This window comes from Phaethon lepturus, unplaced genomic scaffold (assembly GCF_000687285.1).
Source record: "Phaethon lepturus isolate BGI_N335 unplaced genomic scaffold, ASM68728v1 scaffold15544, whole genome shotgun sequence".
NCBI classification, from domain to species: domain Eukaryota; kingdom Metazoa; phylum Chordata; class Aves; order Phaethontiformes; family Phaethontidae; genus Phaethon; species Phaethon lepturus.
Genome location: NW_010532757.1, coordinates 706 through 13,566, shown reverse-complemented (window position 1 = coordinate 13,566; position 12,861 = coordinate 706). Strand labels below are relative to the sequence as shown.

The following is a 12,861-nucleotide window of genomic DNA, read 5'->3' as shown; positions in this document are numbered from 1 at the left end:
TTTCCCTAGGTAATGCCAGCTGAACTTTTATTTATTGCAAACACCCTAAAAGCGACCAACCCAGAAATATCTTCAAGCTACAGTGACTGCAGATGAGTTTATGTCGACCATAGGTTGCTTTTCCTGCACTCACTAAGACACTTTAGGGGACTTAGTTTTTTGTTCATATAATCTGGACAGCACCATGATCTTTGAGATCATGTTTGTCTGGCAAGTCCTTCAACAGAGTGCTTGCATACTCTTCCCTCATTGATGCAGTGTGTCATGCCACACTTAGTGAAGAAAGACAGGTAAAAATGCCTTCAAAATATGCAACAACTTGGAATGATGAAGTTCTTGCCCAAGATCCCCTTTTTTAATATGGACGGATGGATAAATCCTAATCCTTTGGATGAGGAAGTCAAGACACGGATGCTGCTGTCAGTTACTCGGCATCACAAAAGGAAATCTGTGGCAGAGCTGGGAATAGTTCTCATTCCTGTCGTGCTTAAACTGCAAAGCTGATCCAGTGGCTCTGGGCATATTTAGTTAACGTGTGTGTCTGTCACCCAGTGTGGTATGATTTCTTTACTTAATATTTGAACTGGAGTCAGCATTTCTCCCTGTCCCTACCAACTGGGAATTGACAGCTTGCATCTTTCTTTTGTCACGTAGGTGTGAGAAGGGGGTGGCTGATATGAATGTGTAGCTTGCTTGGCTTATTTGGCCCTGTTGTTTGTGTCTGTAAAGGTACTAAGATTTGAATGAAAACAGGAGCGCAAGGTTAATTTGCAACCCAATCTAGAGATGCAAAGAAAGAACTGTTGCAGACAAAAATTGTCTCATCACCTTGTTGTTACAACACGTATACTCAGCCTGCTAGGCAGTAAATAACGTAGCACCGATTTCAAAAAGAATGGTCAGCCTGAAAACAAGCAAAAGATCCTTCAGCCCAGGTGAACATCCTGTGCATGAGTTCCTGTGTGCACCTTTTTCAACAGCTGTGGATAAGATGTCCTGGATATGGCAGAAGCCCTACTTTCTGTGATGTAGCTTTCTCTTGGCTGTTCTCATATGTGATTAAATGAAGGTATGTTACGTGTTTATTCATACGTTGCCTTCTCTGCTTCTCTTGCTTCTGTTCTCCCATTCCCCTACCTGCAGGCTTTGAATTACTGTACCAGCCAGATGTGGTCCGACTGTACCTCTCCATCCTCACCGAAAGTCAAAACTTCAACACTCTGGAAGCTGCAGCAGGGGCTTTGCAGAATCTCAGTGCTGGCAACTGGACAGTGAGTGCAGTCTTCTCTTTAGTCTCTTTCGTTTCCTTTGTGTAAGTAAAGAACAGTGCTGTGTCCCATTGTAAGTGCACCGTTTGTGCATTTACATTCCCTTCAAAAAGGAAGGAGATGGGAACTCCAACGAAACTATCTCCATCTTGTTTGCCCACTTAAGATGTTTTGCTTCTTCTGGATAGATGGTGTTTACATAGTGGAAGTGTCACTGAACTCATGACAATTTAACCGTGAACAGATTTTCCACTTAACCACTTAACCATTGCTTTGTCCATTTAGAAAAGCCTGGTTTTAGATGATTAAGTGTCCTGAATACTTAATTCATTGGATTGTCAGATTGCTCAGGAAACTGCACTCCAAAGTGTCCTCTGATATCCTTTCTGAAGCATCCACAGCACTAATCAGGCGGTTCTCTCAAAGGTATGCCTGATCACTTCTAGAACCGCATGGCAAAGTGGGACTGATCAGCAGCCTGAGGATCAAGAGAGTGGTGTTTCACAGCTGTCTTGAATACAGTTTATTTTTAAATCAATCATGAAACAGAATAAAAGCATGAAATTGGAGGTGTGGGAAGATAACAGATGCTTTGGATGCTTTACTGTTCCCTCCAAATGACCTCTTTTTTCCTAATCCAGAAGGATGTTCTTTCACACTGAGGTCTGTACAGAATAGATGCTGGCAGATGAAGCTCCATCCTTCTATTTCTGTCCTTTTTCGCCAGCAGCTTCCTAAGCTATAGGATGAACTTCTACATCCTTTCTTCCTTGGTGCTTGATGAACTTGAATGATGGGTTAAGTTATGGATGCATTGGCACACACAACCTAACTAGGCTTTGCAGGGGAAAAAAATGAATTACAGCACTAAAAGAAATGCCAGGGGCAAGGAAAGGAAGGGCAGGTATGTGAACTCACAATCCTTTGTGTTGTTTCTTTTCCCCTGTGTCTTCTGATCAGTGGTCCACGTACATCCGTGCAACAGTGCGGAAGGAGAGAGGCTTACCAGTGCTTGTGGAGCTGCTGCAGTCCGACTCTGACAAGGTTGTGAGGGCTGTGTCAATTGCTCTGAGAAACCTTTCCATGGATCGTCGCAATAAAGATCTTATAGGTACTTTCTGAACTTTTCTAACCAGGCTGGGATCTTGGATACCCTTGAGAGACCTCACATTTTCTGTCACTTGTGCTGAGGATTCATTTTGTATGCAGTTTCCACCCACACTATCTAAGATTACTCTGTAGCCACCAAGTGGAGCACTGTCATCTCAGAATGTATTTCAAACAAGCTGTGGTTCGAGGGAAATCTCTAACTCGGGAGTAAAAACAGATGTAGATTTTTTGCAGGACAGGGGAGTGTATGTAGGTGTGCAGAGGATTGGGTGCGTTAAGAGGTTTTTTTGTCTCTTCCTTAGTTCTGGCTGACATGGCACTTGAGTTCCTACTCACATGTGGTGGTTACAGAGACATTGCTCCTCAGGCCTGCTAGTTAGATTAGAACGGGAGCCTTGCCCAAGGAATGCTGAGATAGCCTGTGGAAACGCAGTGGGCTCTAAAGTTGTCCCTTTTTTCTTGCTTCCTCCTTTCCTTCTTATCCTTTTGTGTGGTAGTTACTTGCAGAAGCTGGACACCAAACAACTTACTCTTCAAGTTAGCTCTTCAGTAGTGCTCACTAGCTCCTATCTACGGGGGTAAATAAGCATTCACCTGCCCATAAGCAGGAATCTTGAAAGATTCAGCTGTGAGCTGAGTTTTCCTCTGGATGCTTCTGTATTTGACTGCTGTATTTGTTTCAACTATAACCTTGTCAGGCCAGGAAATATTAGTCGCACGTTTTGGGCCATCATCCAAGTTGATACTAACAAATAGCAAGGTGGCATTCTGCCTTAATACATCAGGTTCTTTTCTTAATAGTTTGGAGGTGTAGTTAGGCAAATGGTACAGACAGAAACCTGGGAGTGATAAACTCCAGACTTCTTGTTTTTTCTTCAGTACTATGCACTGTGAAGGCTAACTGCGCCCAGGAGAAAATGCTCTTACCTTTGTTGGGGGAAGGTTAATAAACGCATGGCTGTACACCTTGCCCCAGAAGGCCTGTTACAAGGTTGAGTAAGCCATGTATGTGTATTAGCATGAATATATGGCATTAGCAGCAGCTGCTGGATGCTTTTTGCCTCAGGCATTGCAAAGTATGATAGATGCTGGCTGTAAAATTATCAGTAAAGATTGCTTTTTTTTTCCCTTCAATACCTTTTAGCATTCGTGATGAAGGAGTTTGTCTTGGGTATCAACTCTCAATCACCTTGAAATAACGAATGATAAATACGCTGCTAAGTTACAGTCTTGAGGTTCAAAACATGTACATTATAAAGTTTTTTGACCTGGCAAACACACTTGAGTTTTTTATCATTCAGGATGGGAAGCTGAAATTATTATTATTATTAGGGCTGACTAATGGTATCTCTTCCCCTTATCTAGGTAGTTATGCCATGGGCGAGCTGGTAAGAAATTTGCCCAGCAGGCAGCAGAGATCTGCGAAGAACCTGGAAGAGGATACAGTGGTTGCGGTGTTGAATACCATCCATGAAATCATTACTGACAGCTCGGAAAATGCAAGGTCTCTGATCCAGACACAGGGCATTCAGAAGCTGGTAGCTATCAGCAAGTCAAGGTAAGTGACAGCTAAAAGCAAACTGGGTAAGAACTCACTGCAATTAATATATACACAGTAAAAACAGTTAGCACCTTTAATAGGTTTACCTGATTAAAGAAAAAAGAGTAGTCACTTAGTCATGTTAAGACATGGTCACTCCTTGTCAGGTACATCTTAGCACCATGTATGCATTTAGCAGACATCATTTGTAGTGAAGCAGTGACCTTTATTTTTAGTGTGGGAGGCCTTTTTCCTGTGACAGCTTGCCATTCCTGGAATGCCAGTGATGAAATCTGCTTCTTTTAAGTAAAATGGTTAATGATGTGCAGTAATCGTTCTGGCTGAAGGGCTAGTGGTGGTAGTTTGAAGTGACAAATTTTCAGTCTGCAGTTCTGTTGAAAATTGTGTTCTGGCTGCTTTAGAGAAAAGTTTGTTTTGTATAGTTCAGCCAGTTAGACATGAGCTTCTTTATAGGTGTGTTTTCAGCAGACTTCTAGGAGAGTAGTTGAAGACTTTGCTGGGTTGCATTGTTATGAAACATGAGAGCCAACCAAGAATCTTGCCCTGTATTTTTCTATAGAGGGTGCTTATGTACTGACTTAGTAAGGAATGGATAAAATTTCATTTTCTGTTTAAAAATTGCTTACTTTCTGCTGGTCCAAATTGCTTTGTAAGGTATTCTAAACCATGAAGCAACTTCATTGAATTGTGAAGAATATATGGAAGTTGGGGTGAAGATTTGAAAAGTGGCTTAGAAATTTTTTTTTTTTCCATTTTGGCTGCCCCCCAGCCCCCCCAAATAAATCCCAGAAGGATGGACTCCATCTGTTGCTTGTTAATGACAGCTACAAGACAAAAGGGTCACCTTGGCCTCAATTGCGTGCCCAGCAATACATGCGAAAACCCATAAATCTGCACAATTTACAACTTTTTGTTTGGATTTTTTTTTTGTCAGCAAATACCTATAGATATGAAGAAGCCACTGAATGATTTCACATATATGCTATAGCTTATAGGTTCAAAGAAAAGCTGTATGGAGTACTAGGTATATCCTGGATATTGTTTTTGTGCAGAGAGGACAACATATGAATAGTCTTGTGCTTGATACTTAGGCTCTAATTTTATCTTGCAAATCAGCCAGTCTCCCAGAGAAACAAAAGCAGCATCTCACGTTCTTCAGATGATCTGGAGCTATAAAGAACTACGAAATGCCCTGCAGAAGGATGGGTGGAACAAGTCACACTTCCAGGTAAAGATGTTGGGTCTTAGATTCAGTTATGGAAACACCTGAGTGGAAGATGTCCTAACTTACTGTAATATTGCAGTCTATCTGATAGATTGTGGGCTTTGGGTTCTGTTCTTCTAAGGTGATAGAACAATGTGTTGTAATCTATTCAGTCACAGCATCATGCATATACCTGTTGGGTATGTTTTTCAGTGGCCTGTGAAATGTAGCTTTTTAGGTTTTGGAACTATAGCACCTCATATAGGCCAAATGCCCGTGCTTTATTGGAGGAAGAATTAGCATGTCTGTTGTTAGTTGTCTCTTACTTGAAACATTCCATCTAGCAGCACAGGACAGCCACCTGTTCTTAACATGCAGCCTCCTCATCTTTCCCTGTGAAAAGATTTTACTCCTTTTGCAGACCCAACAATGCTGCCATTTAGATAACAGGAAGAAAATTCCACCAACAGATATGTATGAAAATAAAAAATACTCCAGTGCCATGTTATCAACAGAAGGGGGGCTTAGCAGCATTCCATAATCTCTCTCCATACTGTTGGTTTGTTCATTTTTCTTGTTCAATTTTGTATTTATGTGATCTTTGTCTTGTAGTCTGTTTCTGCAACTCCAAAGGGTTCCAAAGGTACTGCTGGCAGGTCTGGCTATGACGACAGCACTTTGCCTCTGGTGGATAAAAGTCAGGGTCAGTTCTGCTCTTTATCACTTTCTATTGTGCTTTGCTTGCTTGTTTTCTAGATTTGCCACACCTGTGTTATGGCATGAAGGGCTAAAAATGTATTTTATGTGTGGTGGTTTTTACCCCACAGTCCAAAAATGATCAGTCCTATTAGCTAGGTATGGATAGTATTCTTCCCTTGTGAAATGTACACTACTGATGTTGTTTTCTCAACTTTTATGCAACATAATCAGTTAAATCTTCCTGGGAGAATTTGGGATAGACGTGAGTTGGAACTTCAAAATGAACAGCCTTGTTTGACAATGTTACATATTAATAAATTTCACCTTCAGCCAGGCAGTAGGTTTGGCCTTACCCCTTACTCAGTACTGGAGTCTTTTCCTTTCTAAATAATGTGCCTGTTTTGGCAGTGCTTCTTCCTCTACCGTTCAGTTTTTTCCATTGGAGGTGACTTACCCAGACTCTAGCTAAACCTGTTTGTGCTTGTTTATGAAGCCTAATGCAGCCATACCAACACTGGTGTAGCTCCAGCTGTAATTTCATTATCATTGCTTTGTCTCTGAATCTGGTTCTAGTTTCTAACACTCAGATGTCAAAATTTCTTTTCAGAAATCTTTAGTCTCCTACAGCAGAGTTTGCCATGTGGCACTTTACCTGGTTTAACTGCAGATTATTGCAAAAAGGACAGCCTTCTCTGTTCCCACCTTCCCTATCTTTGATTAAATCTGGCAGATTATGCAGACAGAGGATGACTTGGGTCAGTTTGCTGATCTGACAATAAACTTCTTGTTTTCTCTGTGGGTTAGCTTTCTGTTGGCTCATCAAGCTGCTAGATTGGATTGTGTGCCATGTGAAGCTGCACCTTCCTTACTTACTCTCTCTTCTATTCTGGAGAGACCAGAGAGAAACTTGTTAATAGCGGTAGGTAGTCCAAAGCAGAATTGCAGTTTCTGTTATGACTTGAAGAGAGGGAGTTCTATATTGCAGTGCCAAAGCAGAAAACATAAGGATTACATATGCACTCTGGAGAGCTTAAATCAAACTTCTCTTTTGGAATGGATAACAGTTGAATGGTTTGGGTTCGTTTTTTTCACTGTAGTCTCTCTGTGTTCAATACTTTATGGACCTCTCTGGTCCTATGACTAATTTAAAGCTACCAGTTGTTGAGAAAAGCAAATGTAACTCAAGTCGTTTCAATGTTTCTGTTTTATAGATAACGAGAAAGCTGGGAGTCGCGATATGATACCCATGGATGAACTTGGCCCAGGTGAATTCAGTCATAGATCAAACCGTCTGTCTGCTTCAATAGAGCACACTGTCACTCACGGGAAAGTTCAGCTATTTCTCTAGGTGATATTCTTTCAGATGGATAAAGCTGACATTTAAAAACAGAACATTACCTTACAAAAGATTGGTCGTCATTTTTTTTTTTTCCCATGTCTTTTTTCGTTTTTCTTACATACATGTGGAACGTACACACCAATTTCTCCACTACTTTAAGCATATAATGGAGATATACTGACCTAGCTTTCATTCTAGTCTCTGGCCCTTCAGGCAGCTGCATTCCCTATTACAGATCTGGAAGTCTGGGGGTTCAGAAGGAAAAAAAGAGTTGAAATTTTACTTCAATGTAATGCTTGTGTTTAAATCCATTCTGCCTTTGTTTTTTGTAGGTAACACCAAAAATAAGTTAGTATCTAAGATCTTCCTGGCTCCACTTTTCATTTACCTGCATCTAGCCAAGCCTGGCTTTTCCTATAGGCTGAGAATAGCCACCTACTGTCAGTGAAGTGCTTTGAGATTGATAAGCTCTGTAGTTTAAGACTTGTAGAGAGGTTTTTTTTCCTTTACTGAGGTAGATAAAGGTGCTGTGTGGTCTCTTGAGAATTTGCTTTACTTCTTCCAGTTGACTTAAATATTTATATTAATGCCTCCAAATCAAACAGTTTGATATACTGCTATTTGTGATTGTAGCTGGGAAAAAATAGCCAGTCAGAACGAAGCTGAAAGTCAAACATGTTCAGAAGTTAAAATAACAGGTATATATTATCTTCCGTATTGTTAGAAGAATGAGATGCCACCTGCCATGAATCAACTGTCCATATGTATTTTGCCTAAAGGAACACTGAAACGTTTGTTCTCACAATAGAAGAAAATAACTTCAGAGAAGATTGCCTGTCAGAATAGCTGTGTGCTAGCAGGTGCTGTAGTATGGGCAGTGCTGATTGTTTATGGTCTCAATATTAATTGTTGCCTTATGCTTTCAGGAGCTACTGGTACAGCTCTGAGTACAAAATTAAATGCAAAATAACAGCATATGTACAACATCAGGCAGATTCTCTGGGCTGTTCTGTTCTCCAATCTTTATATCGCTATTAGAAGATGAAATCTGTCAAGTTGTCCAGACTCCAGTTCTTGAGTGCCTTTTAACTTCAATATGACTATAACTTTGTGCTGTTTCAGAGACCAGCTGAGAAGGGACTAAATTAATTTATCCAGTTTACTGTCCTTAATTCCAAGGAGCCGGAACAGCAACTTAGTACTTCATCTCTTTCCTTCAGGCTCTTCCAAATGCCATATATTTTTTGCCTTGTGGGCATACTTACATGAGGAGCTGCTCTGGACTATATTTTCTGATTTTAACTTCATTGTGAACTGTTGTATTCTGGAGTTTTTGTTCTTTTTCCACTCTGGAGTGAACTGGCAGATATAAGGAACAGAACATCAACATGCAGTCCTCTGAGTTTGTACCTCCAGTATCCTCACATACACTACACCAGTCTATGTTGAGTCAGAGAGAGTGACCTCACTTCTGCTTGCAAAGAAAATGCATGGCAGAATACTAGAGAAAGTTGTTTGGCATCCCAGCTTATGTTTTTATTTCATTTTATTACAGAAAGTCTTGTGCCCTGATTTCAGTTGTGTGCCTTTCCCTTGGCTTCCTGTCTTCCTGACTTCACTTGCCCTAAGGTCTTTCTACTTTTATCTTTTAGAATTCTCATCTGCTCCAGCTTTGCGTTGTCCGTTTCCTTTAATTCACATTCCAGGTTGCATAATTATTTTTCTGGTGTACTGCTTTGGTACTGAACTGTAATTGCCTCAAACACATTGTACAGTGTGTCAGTGCAGAATTCAGTGGATTTGCTTGCTGCACTCATTAGAGGTACCATCCATTCAGCCAGGTCCTTCCAGCCCACAGTGTTCATCCTGCTCCTCTGCAGTGTACAAGACTGTTCCAAAACGTCACCACCTGTGTGACACTCATTTATTGCTTCTTTTTATCAGGGCTCAGCTGTCTTGGTGCCTGGGCCCTCAGTGTTAACCCATGCTGACTCTTTTTCAAGATTGCAAAAAGAAAATTGCTATTGGTACCTCAGCTTGTTTGCTAACGCTGTGAGGGTCATCCTCCTCTGTAAAGGAAATTAATTTATTATCAGTGTGGCTAGGGACGCAGAAAGATACATTCCCCACCAGCTGGCAGTACTAGACTAGTCAGATTCCTCTTGTCTGTGGCAGTGGAAGGGCCTGGGTAGACCGTGGACGTCCTGGGAGATGGAAAACATGTATTACGAGTTACTGTGGGATGCAGTAGACAGCCCAGTGCAGAGGTAGCTCGGGTCTGTCAGACTTCACCAGCTCCAGACTAGTGGCTCTGCACAGAGTAATCTGAAGATCATCAATGGTTATTGTCACAGTGCCACCTGAGGGCAGCTGTGACCTTGAGCTGTCTGTAGAAGCAGCAGAACTGTGATCTCAAGGCTGTATGCCAAATCTGTGAGTTCCCTAAAACTGTGTCTGTGCCTCAGTTAACCTACAGTCATTCAGATGAGAACATCTGGGAGCTGAGAATTGCTCAGACCATAGACACATAGTTCGGATGCCCCTGTCCTACATGCCCATCTTCAGGAATTACTTCCTTTTTCTTCCTCCTCCTTTCTGATGGGTCCCGAAGTTTGATCTTTATAAGTTGAGTGCAGTGTGAGGGCCCGGATGGACTGACATTCACCAGGCATTTGGTCCTGTAATCTGTTACAGGACATAAAAATGTTGCTGCAGAGTGAATGGGAGATACTGAGTGAAGCAATACAGAAAAAAACAAGCAGAAAGTTGAGAGGAATAAAAAAGCCAAGAATGGGATGTGCCTCTATTGACCAATACAACTTTTGTCTATACATTGGATTGTATTAAATCAGAATTATGCACTTTTATATCCTGGAGCAGTTAAGATCTGTATAGGTCTCCTCAATGCCACAGAAGGAGAGTTAATTCACATCACTTTTTAGAATGAATCTGAAACATGGGAGAAACAGTACTCATTAGTTTCTTTGGAGAGCTGTGGTCCTTGAGGCACTGCACTAAGGTGTTACTTCTCTGATGCAGCCTCCTTCAAGATATTTCTCATTTTATTAGGTCAAACAATGAACTTCCTGTCTCTGCTCCTGCTTATCTTGACAGACTCATAGCACAGTGTGTGGTTTTTAGAAACACATAATCCATTAGTGCTGATGTGTGCAGCACCGTCAGCATGCAGACCACACAACAGTGGGCTGACAGTATGAATTGCAAAACAGGTTGGAACTTAGATAATGAAGAACAAAGTTCTTGACCGTTCTTTGTTGTTAGATGACTGCCCCTGTGCAAAAGCTTGATCATCCTGTTGCTACTGTCCTGACTAAGCGTGGGGTTTTGTGGGGGTTTTTTTAGTAGTATTAAAGATCTGTGGTGCTTTTAATTTTTTGTGATTACAGTCCTTACTTCTAACCTTGCTCCCTGGGAAGTATCAGGGCTGCCATACTTCACATAGCAGCTGTTACTTTCTGGGCATAGGTTAAATGTTTCCTTTGTATCTTGGCAATTCATTTAAAAAATGTTTGTGGATCACCCATGATGATAGCACCACAAAAATGCAAAGTGTTCCATTACAGCATTGTGAGTATAATTAATATTAGATTGTAAAAAGCTACCGCTTAGTTATTGTGAGTTTGATTTTTTGGGGAGTGAGCATGTTTCCATCATTTAAACACATACCTGTGTGAACTATTTACTCCTAAATAAATGTTGAATCTTTAGATTAGGATATGACTTACTAGCAGTATTCATGCCTGTCATTTGAAAGAGAATTATTGGTCATGCATTCCTCCACAAATGCTGGCTGGGTGGCTGGATGCAGCTGGTAGGCTTTAGGTTTTTTCTTCTTGTTTGAAAGGATAGCCAAGAATGTTAGGCATTTTCACTGTCAGCAAATAATTGTAAGTAAAGCTCTGTGTAGCAATTATTTTCATGCTTTAAGACCTGTGTACTACATGTATAACTCCAAAATTCTTTAGTTATTTTTAGGCAGCATGGTTAAATAATCTGTTACTATCTGTGATGTCATAAATATATGCTACTTCAGCTGCTCATTGCAGGTCTGTGTGCACTTTGATTCATGAGGTACATAGAAAAACTACAGCTCTCTTAAAACAAACCTGGCTGTGGGCAGCATAAACATCATTTAGGACCCTGCTCTGTGACTGTGTTTGGTACAAGTCACTACTGCATGTGCTTTTGTCACGTGAGCAAACAGTGCCTCTTCATACCATGGGAACCTCACAAAAAACATGACTGACTTTTTCTTAACGACCTGTTGCAGGCAAGTAATAAACCAAGAGAGGAGCATTTTGATAGTTTATGTAAAACCTTTTTGTGGTATTCTAAGAACCCAGTTTGTCAGGACCTGAAAACATTAATGATCCCTCAATTACATAGGGGAAAACAAAAGCCTACAGGGAACTATAAATTTGAGTGTCGTTTATTCCAGATTACAATGCTGTCAAAGCAGAGCAGGAGAGGATCTATTTGTCATGGATAATGAGGAGATTTGATGCATCAAATTAAGATTTGCATTGGCTGACAATGATTCAAAGCAAAGGTTCTGAAATAATTAGAGCCATTTCTTTATAAAATCCTCTCATACTTTTCTTCCTTGTGTTCATCACAATTTCAAAGTTTCTTAGTTGTCAGGAGCAAAACTACCAACTTTATAATGCTACTTTATAATGAAAGATAGTCCAAGCACGGCAGGATTTGCATCAAGATTTCTTCCAACTCAACAGGCCCTTTTTCTCAGTGCTCTGAAAGAGACTCTTCCAAATTATTGTCATGTCCTGCTAGTAGTCAGGCTCAGGAAGAGTGGGAACATGCTGCAGAGCATTCAAAGAATGAACACAGCCAATTAATCAGGCAGCTAAGCAAGGAACACAAGGTTTGGGCTGAATTTGGAGCTCATTAGCCACAGGGTGCAAGATGACAACTTGCTGCTTTCCTTGGGCACACTAAAAACTGCAGCAGACTGAGATGAAAACAGTGCTGCTTGCTAATGAGTGCCAGCATCTGGCAGTGATATAAAAAGAGGGCTTTTCTGTTTTGTTTTAAGCTGGTAAAAATGAAATTTCAGAGCTGGAGCACATGTGAAAAGCAGGCTGCCAGCATCTTCAGGTTGTGATAGTTTATTTTCCTGTTTCTTTGCTGAAGAATTTTGCTAGCATCAGCTCTGGTTTTGTTCTTATTTGTGTTTCATTCCTGACTGTCATATTATTTCTCCTCAGATGGGTACTCCACCATCGATCACCGGGACAAGGAACGCAAATACAAGACCAGTGATAACACAGGGGATCCCTCAGAGAAAGAACCTTTAAAAGTGAGCTGCTTCTTGCTGCTGAATGCTAGTTAGTGCCTTTAAAAGAAAGGACGCCTGGTGTCCTTAGCAAGAAATATAGGATAGTTACTCACCAGGAGGCTGTAAAGGGCGCTGCTGCTTTTTTTTTTTTTTTGCCCTTTTTTTTGCCCCCCCCCTTTTTTTTTTTTTAATGCACCATTTTGTAACTTAGCACTGGACTAACCAGAAATAAAACCAAAATACTGCTTTCCAGGGCAGGAGCAAATGCAGGCAATCACTGTATTCTTGTAAACGGATGAGGTAAAAATAGGAAGTGTTTGTTCTGTCACCCTCATCCAGGCAGCATTCCCTAGCCCTAAAGCA

General features: G+C 40.9%; 1 protein-coding gene across 1 annotated transcript in view; it reads left to right on the top strand.

The window, feature by feature from the left end:
* The window catches only part of LOC104619166 (armadillo repeat protein deleted in velo-cardio-facial syndrome-like), a gene marked incomplete at its 5' end in the record, with an annotated part of 23,329 nt that extends 10,702 nt beyond the window's left edge, over nucleotides 1-12,627 (top strand). Inside the window, 7 exons of the mRNA XM_010284952.1 lie at nucleotides 1,144-1,271; nucleotides 2,229-2,379; nucleotides 3,744-3,936; nucleotides 5,056-5,167; nucleotides 5,756-5,846; nucleotides 7,054-7,107; nucleotides 12,428-12,627. Coding sequence (XP_010283254.1) covers nucleotides 1,144-1,271; nucleotides 2,229-2,379; nucleotides 3,744-3,936; nucleotides 5,056-5,167; nucleotides 5,756-5,846; nucleotides 7,054-7,107; nucleotides 12,428-12,552 — 854 coding nt within the window. The remainder of the gene's footprint in view (nucleotides 1-1,143; nucleotides 1,272-2,228; nucleotides 2,380-3,743; nucleotides 3,937-5,055; nucleotides 5,168-5,755; nucleotides 5,847-7,053; nucleotides 7,108-12,427) is intronic.
* Nucleotides 12,628-12,861: the final 234 nt, after the last annotated feature.